At 43.5% G+C, this 8,500-nt stretch overlaps 1 protein-coding gene across 1 annotated transcript; it reads left to right on the plus strand.

Annotated features, from left to right (window-relative positions):
• Positions 1–137: 137 nt before the first annotated feature.
• On the plus strand, positions 138–8,267 carry dus2 (dihydrouridine synthase 2). Its single transcript, XM_071460572.1, has 16 exons — positions 138–287; positions 921–1,058; positions 1,142–1,187; positions 1,269–1,360; positions 1,439–1,482; positions 2,300–2,360; positions 2,442–2,489; positions 2,596–2,661; positions 3,419–3,489; positions 3,579–3,665; positions 4,174–4,342; positions 4,893–5,014; positions 5,112–5,252; positions 5,667–5,754; positions 5,936–6,009; positions 7,438–8,267. The coding sequence occupies exons 2-16, from the start codon at positions 939–941 to the stop codon at positions 7,694–7,696; spliced, it is 1,488 nt and encodes a 495-aa protein (XP_071316673.1). The 5' UTR covers positions 138–287; positions 921–938; the 3' UTR covers positions 7,697–8,267.
• Positions 8,268–8,500: the final 233 nt, after the last annotated feature.

Here is an 8,500-nt window from a genome sequence, read left to right on the forward strand (position 1 = left end):
TGGGTTCATACTCTGCAGAAATGCACGATGGAAGTTTTTCACAATTAAAAACCAAACACAGAATAATTTCAGCCTCATTTTAAGGTCCGGATAAAGATGGATAAACTTCCCGCTCAAGAAACTGAGCCACACTGACCTTCCTGTGGTTCTGTGTGTCGTGGTTCTATACAGTGCTGATCTACATGAAGGTGATCTATAGCGCCGTGATGACGTAGGAGTCTAAACAGGAAGTTCGAACAGAGCACGCTTCATTTTTGTCGCCACGTGATCATCTGCTGCCACCGCCGGTGAGTTGGTTTAATTCACGGTTGTACATCGTTACGTTGCGGATATTGACTCGCGGACGCGTTAGCATCGCGGCTTTATCCACCTTTAGGTCTGAAAGGAGCGGCTAAAATGTTAGCATACAGTAACGGCCCTAATCGATCCGTTCTGCCAAACTCCATTCAGAAAAGTTGTAGTTTAAAAACATCTTGCTTCAGGACTAACGCACATACCCGATAGAGCACAACTGTGGCTTGTTTACAAAGCGATAGCATACGGTAGATAACTCGGCATGTGGTTGTTTCATCATACTGTCATACTTTAAAACAAACTCAACTCAATTGTGTTTTATTAATTAGCACGCCCCGTTAAGCTTGCTAACCTGTAGGAGTAGTCGGGTTACATGGAAGCGGTGCTAAAAGTTGACAGTATTTGTTAGACGTGTGGCATGGAGGGCTAATTATTTGCCGCGTCGAAGAATAAAGTCTGTAAATCCAGGTCTCAAGTTTGAAGTCTGCAGGTGTCGTCTGTGAATTGTGCGGTTCAGCTACAACTGAAAGCGCCTTAAATCTACTGATTTTCGACCGGAGTCTGGCGGGTGGGTCTCACCGCAGCGAAGAGCAGTGGATGATATTTAACCCAGCTGTTGTGAGCAGGAGGACTGAGTCGCCACGATGGCAGCAGGCCGGCTGAGCTTCAGTAACATCACCGCCCTGGCGCCCATGGTCCGGGTGGGGACCCTGCCCATGAGGCTGCTGGCCCTGGACTATGGAGCTGATGTGGTTTACTGCGAGGTGAGGGGGGAAGGTGTGGCCGGAGGATGGGACTGAGCTGAGTGTTTGTGTCTGCGCTGTAAACCCTGTGGTGTCTGTTTCAGGAGCTGATCGACATCAAAATGGCCCAGTGTCATAGGGTGGTGAACGGTAAGAGCCCCCCGGGACCATGAACTGGTGGCTTCTTCTCCAGACTGACTGTCATTCATTACAAATCACTGTGTCTGTCAGAGGTGCTGCAGACGGTGGACTTCGTGGCTCCAGATGATCGAGTGATGTTCAGGACCTGTGAGAGGGAGAAGGACAAGGTCGTCTTCCAGATGGTGAGACAGAAAACATCTGAACTGCACGGCGGTTTCTGTCCAAAGTCAGAGCCTGTGAGTTTTTCTTGTGTTTTTTAGGGGACTGCTGACCCAGACAGAGCACTGACCGTGGCCCGACTTGTGTGAGTTCAGACCGACCTCTGACCCTCTGTCAGTTTCTCTTGAGCAGCTCCAACATTTTCACAACCAGCACCGAAGGCAAATTAATCACCAACACTGATGCTAAATTACACTTAAAGCTCCATCCAGTCTAAAGGTTTTTAAAGCTCCATCCAGTCTAAAGGTAGATGTCCATGTGTTTGTGATTATAAAGCAGGTCTAGGTTCTATATTAATACTGTGAAAGTATCAAAGCCTCAGTCCACAGAGAAATGCACACAGCCTGTATTCAGAAACTGAGCCTTAAAACCAGCCGTCAGGACTTCTGGAACTTTGTGATGTCACAACAGATATTTGAGAGAAAAATAAATGAAATCAAAATTATAATTCATGTGCTCACTGTATCCTTACAATTAAAATGGACACGTGATCATTAGAAGCAGTTTCTACTGTATCATGTGGGAAAAGACTGAAATATTAAGGGGCCAGTGTGTAGGATTTAGTGACGCCTAGTGGTGAGTTGCAGATTGCAACCGACTGAATCCCCCCTCCCTCCAGGAGAATCTACGGTGGCCTTCAGGTGAACACCCTCTCTAGAGCCAGTGTTTGCTTTATCTCAACACAACGACTCTCAGTTTCCGGTGATTCTGCACCAATGAAAATATAATTATTACGAATATTATATTAAGTTTCTGCCGATAGATCCCTCTAAATCCTACACACTGGCCCTTTAAAGAGAAGCAGAATTTGGAGCGTTGCACGGTCTGATGTCATGAATCCCATGATGCTCTCTGACACCGGACGAGATGATCATGATCGGAGTCGTCTGTCTGTTTAACAGGGAGAAAGATGTCGCAGCTGTCGACGTGAATATGGGCTGTCCAAAGGAATACTCCACTAAGGTGAGTTACCTGTCGGTGACCAGCCTGCTGCTGCTCTGACCTTTGACCTGTAGCTGAACTTTGACCTCTGCTGTCCCACAGGGCGGGATGGGAGCTGCTCTTCTGTCAGACCCTGACAAGATTGAGGCGGTGATTACTTCCACTCTGTTGTTTATATGAAATATCAGTTATATTGATGGTATTTGGACAAAAAGACGACAGACTTTAACTCCGTACTGTCCTCTCTCTGCTGTAGATCCTCAGGAAGCTCGTCTCTGGAGTCTCCGTACCAGTGACCTGTAAAATCCGAATCCTGCCTTCAGTAAGACCTGAAAGCTTCTCCTCTTCACTTCCAGTTTATTGTCTCACATCAGTTATTTTCTTTAAAGCTCTGTTTTGTTTATTTATTGTTGTCTCATGGTGTTTTTACTGTGTTTATTGTAATTTACAAAGCGTTGAAACTATACAAATGTGACTCATTTCATATTATCATTAGAGAATAGATTAGTTTGCAGGATAATTGAAGCCAGAATTAAAAGTAAATAAACTTTTTTTATGCTTATATTTTTTTTCGTTTTGAGGTTGTCCCATTCTCCTGAACGAGATATCTCATAACACCTTAATGGAATTTCCAATCAAATGTCTGTTTTGACTCAAGGTTGAAGTGATTAGAATTTGGTGGTCAGAGGTCAAAGGCCAACTTCACTGTGACATCATAATGTTCTGTAAAACACCTCAGGCCATTATTCAGTGCTGTAACTCAGGAAGGGAAGATTGTGACCAAATTTCCTGCAGCATGACTGGTTGGCTGAGGAAACAACCACGAGGCTGTGATTTTAGTTTTATTTTAGAAACTGTAATTAGGCCACAATAAAAGTTAAAATTAAAAAGGAAATTGGACGTTGAAATGTGAAATGAATTGAAAATGAAAATAGCTGAAAGGTAAATGCTCAAATTAAGTGTAAAGCAAAACGACTAAATATATAATATATAAATATATATATGAGAAAAATGATCCTCAAGAGTCCAAAGTGTCCCCAGTAACTTCTTACTGGTTTCATGTTCTTCACTGGTTCCAGTTGGAGGAAACCGTCAGTCTGGTCCAGAGGATCGAGAAGACCGGCGTCACTGCCATCGCCGTCCACGGCAGGTAAACCTCCTGACTCGTGTCATCAGTTAGTCTTGGTGTTAGGTAGATATTTTCATATAATATAATCTGCTGTTTGATGTGTTGTTCAGGTTTAAGGAGGAGCGTCCCAGACACCCCGTCCACTGTGACTACATTCAGGCCGTCGCTCAGGCCGTTTCCATCCCCGTCATCGCCAAGTAAACATCAACACCCACTGACCCGTCTGTTCAGAGCAGGAGACGGGTTAAACACGGTTAATTAGCACAGTCTGATTAGCACAGTCAGCGTTTGCTGCAAACGTCCACTTGGATTCAGGGATCAACTGATACAATTTGGTGAAGGTCAAAGGTCACTGTGACCTCACAAAAGATGTTTTTGGCCAAAACTGAAGAATTCATACACTAATTAAGACACAATTGAACATAAATGTTAAACAGGATGAAATGAATGATGATATTTTACACCCAAAAGGTCAAAGGTCAACTTCACTGTGACATCATAATGTTCTGCAAAAACACCTCTGGCCATTATTCAACACTGTAACCCAGGAACTAGATTGGTCAGCGGAGGGATACATGTAGTGACAGTGAAACTATGTTTTTTCCTCCTGACTCTCGAGCTCCTGCTGCAGACTCGCGTCACAAACCACAGACAGTGTTTGTTGATCTGTCGTTAAGCTCAGTCGACGTCTCGTCTCTGCTGCAGCGGCGGGTCTCTGGATCTGGTGAAGAGCAACGGCGACATCGAGGAGTTCAGGAAGGCGACTGGCGCCTCGTCGGTCATGTTGGCTCGCGCCGCCATGTGGAACGCATCAGTGTTCAACAGCCAGGGGCCACTTCCTGTGGAGAGGGTCATGGAGGAATACCTCAAATATGTGAGCTTCATCATCATCATCATTATCACAGAACCAGTTTTTAGTAGAAGTCAGATAGATAGACCTGCAGCTGTTGCATCATTGATCGATTGATATTTTTCCAATGAATCGATTCAGTCTGAATCTATAAAAGGTGCAAAAATGTCTTGTTTTGTCTGAGCAACAGTCAAAGACCCAAAGACCTTCAGAGACAGACCCAGAGAACGGCATCACATCTGAAACCAGCAAGTTACTGGATAACTTGAGCAGTTATATCAGTTTATCATGATTATTGGTTATTAATCAACTAATTGATGAATCTTTTCAGCTCTAGTCTTAAATCCAGTTACAAGAGGTTTTACTTCGTCACCTTACATTAACAGATTTTTAACTGTCACTGTCATCATCAGTCAGTCTGCTCTACTCGAAGCAGCAGACGTTGGATCTTCATGGTTTCCAGTTTTATTTCTGACCGCTGCGTGTTCCAGAAGCTGCAGCAGCCTCCGGCTCAGCAGTCGATCAGAGCAGAGCAGGAGTCATCTGTGTTTCTGGTCCCGCTTCTGTTTTGCAGGCGATCCGGTACGACAACCACGCCTTCAACACAAAGTACTGTCTGTGTCAGATGCTCAGAGACAAGGTGGAGTCTCCTCTGGGGAAGCAGGTGCAGGCGGCTCAGACCAACGCTGAGATCAGGTACCAGACTTTTTTTTTTCCCATGACTCCCGGACTGGAGTTGATCCACTGAGTGAGGTGCTGATGTGATGCCTGGGACTGTGGTGTTGTGTTGCAGTGAGGCGTACAGGCTGCAGGAGTTTTACCAGCAGACCCAGGAACAGCTGCAGGCGAGGAGGGACGCCCTGCAGAGCGGCAGCCAGCCCGACAGACCCGTCGTGGACGGAGACGTCACCACCATGGCTGTCAAGTTTGAACGGTCAGAAAATAAACAGTTGAATCTGAATTATGTGTTAAATGTTTTTATGCTGCTGGATATTTTGTGCTGATTGGCGCTTTTTTTGATGCTGCTTTTATGTTTGATGTTGACACGTTAACCCAGGAAGTTTTGATCTGTTAGTTTGAACTTGTCCGTGTTGATCAAAATGTGTTGACTGACAGAAAACAGACCAGTCTCTGTACATTTATATGTGACTAATGAAATAAATATGATCTTGTTTGGCTTCATAAATTAGGTTTTGGCAATATCCAAAACGTTACATCTGGATACAGCACAAATATCACCTTACACGATATTATTACAGCCGGGAAAACAGTTTATTATTTTTTAAACAGGAGAAAAAGAAGTGAAATGTGAAAGGTTTGAGGACCTGACTTGTGTTTGTGGCTGTAGGAGGGAGTATCCACCTCAGATCACTCCAAAGATGTTCCTGCTGGAGTGGAGCCGCCGAGAGAAACTGGAGCAGCCGCTGTACGAGATGGTAAGAAAGTCCAGACGGTAAAACCCGTTCGAAATGATGCTCACAAAGGAAACAGTCGTTTTGTTGAATACACTTTTTTTCTTCAGTCGTGAGGTTTGGTGCATTAGTGTAAAAACATGGTGGAGCTGTAGTTTGTGTTGAGGCTGTAAACACTGAGTGTGTGTCTGTGTTGTGTTTTCAGGTGCAGCGCTCTCAGGATCGAGCCTTCCAGTCGACTGTGACTGTAGCAGACAAGAAATACAGATCTTCACTGTGGTCAGTACACACACACACACACACACACACACACACACACACACACACACACACAGAGTCATATCACTCCCCTGGTGTCAGTGTTTGTCTCTGTGTTGCTGATTAAAATCATTTGCATCACTACATGAACTCTTGTGCTCTGGCTGCTCGGCTCCAGGAAGCTCGGCTCTGCTGGTCCTGCACGCAGCAGTTTTAACCTCATTCACTACATATTTCTGTTCATCCATCGTCTTCTATTTTACAAATAACACTGATAGTTTTTATTTTTTTAAGATTGATTTCCTTGCTTCCAGGCAGCTGTAGTTTCTGTTCTCTATCAACTTGCAGAGCCTCGGCACTTTATGTTCTATGCAACGGCCGTTTTTCACAGCAGACATTTGAACTTGTCAAAATCAGGTGTAAATCAGTGAACATGTGATCAGCTTTATTTAGAGAAAAAGTGATGTCACTGTGGTTTGTGGGACTGCATTTCTGTTGGGCTGTTAAAAAAATTGACATGACTTCAGATAAAGTGGCTCATAACGAGAGTGAGAGGAAACTATGTTCATGCAACAGAAGAAACCGGATTTATCAGAAACTACGTCATGTAAGAGATATCTGGATATGTTTCCTCCAACATGATCAAAATCAGAGACGTGTTCTAGTTGCACAGTTTTGTTTTTTTTTTGGTCCTAAAATGTGTCCACGAGTATGAAAACCTGCCATGTACTGAAAGTTGCATTGAATGTCAAATTCTTATAATTCTTAACTTATTCTTTAAAGCTCCTTCCAGTCTAAAGGTAGATGTCCATGTGTTTGTGATTATAAAGCAGGTCTAGGTTCTATATTAATACTGTGAAAGTATCAAAGCCTCAGTCCACAGAGAAATACAGTCACCGCTCACCTGGACCCACCGTCCAACCTTACAGGATTTGTTTTCTCTGAGTGTTTACCTGAAATCTGCTTTATTTTTATTGGATCACTTAGAAAACAGTCAGCCAGTCAGAAGAGAGGCTCAGATCCTCTCTTCTGATTGGCTGACTGACCTGTTGTTACTAGAGCTCCAGAGAGAAGCCTGAGAGAGGAGATGTAAAACTACACTGAGATGGTTTTTGGTTCTTAAACCACAAATATATCTTCTGATGGAGATCAACACTTCAGATAAACCACAGCAGAAATTAAAATATGGACATTTTCAGAAGATCCTGATTTAAATTTCACTTTAATCAGTTTTAATCCAACTGTAATTTATTCAGGCAAAGTTTTTGTTTGGCTGCTTGTTAAAACATTTAACTTGGCTTCTTGAAAAAAATGGTTTTGTAGAAAAACATGTTTATATTTCCCAAATTAAAGGATGAATAACTCAGGTGTTGCACTGGCACGAGTGTTGGAATAATTCAAACCCAGGCCTCTGATGACTGACATGTAAAACGATCTTGTCGTTTCCAGGGAGAAGTCGAAGAAATTTGCAGAACAAGCGGCCGCCATCGTCTGTCTGCGAGTTCTGGGGATACCAGAGGGTCGTATCGGCGAGGACGACTCCGGCCTCGTCTGCAAGAGGAAGAGGGAGGGGAAGGCGAACGGCACCACAGAAGAAGAGAGAAGCAATAAACGACATGTAGCTGATATCCAGCAGGAAACCTCAGAGACCCCTGTTGTGGCCAATGGCGACCATCACAAACCAGACGTACCTCCAGAACAACCGTAGGGTTAGTGAAGCGTTGGTTAAGAGCAGTGGTGCGTTTGTGACCTGCATCGTTTCCTGTCAGGACATTTACGATATCTTAAAAATGAACACTACGTCTAGATCACCTGCTCTGAGACACAATCGGCAGCTGATCGATCCTGCCTTTACATTTCTGGACTTTTTTACTTTTATCGCTTCATTTAAAACGTTTTTATGTTCAAACTGGAATCTGCCCAGTGCAAACACAGTCTTCCACTGGATCAGCTGGGAGAGAGCCGTCACTGTTCACCTCCCGAGTTTCTGAAAACATATATTTTAATTTCATTTATTGAAATCTGTGTTTTAACCAGGTCCTGATGCGGACTTGCAGCCAGCAGGGGGCAGCGCTGAGCTTTCAGATTAAGATGTCATCTCCTCCGATAATTGACAAAAACACGTTTGATTTTCAACCCTGGTGCCTTACAGAGGAACTTTTGTTTGTTTTTTTTAATCCTGATTTTTGGAAGGGCCTCAAACTCATCACTTGTCTCCTGATTGCATCCTTTAGTCTCTGCTGAAGATGCTGATGTTGGATTAAATGAGTTTAACTGTATTTGTTGTCATCACCGTTTACTTCAGTAGCCTCATGGTCTTCTGGTTTTTTATTTGTTAAAAGTTGTGACGTGAGAAATCCTCCAGTTCCTCCAGACACTGTTGGTTTTTATTTTCAAAGATAAGACAGGTTTTATTTTATCTTATATATAACTTTATATTTCTACACAGATTTAATAAAAAGACTAAACCACTAACACAAGCTAACAGTGGAGCTCCAACCTCATGGAGCTG

Source organism: Trachinotus anak, unplaced genomic scaffold, assembly GCF_046630095.1.
Source record: "Trachinotus anak isolate AG129_WGS33_773 ecotype Australia unplaced genomic scaffold, CSIRO_AGI_Tana_v1 ptg000002l, whole genome shotgun sequence".
Classification (NCBI taxonomy): domain Eukaryota; kingdom Metazoa; phylum Chordata; class Actinopteri; order Carangiformes; family Carangidae; genus Trachinotus; species Trachinotus anak.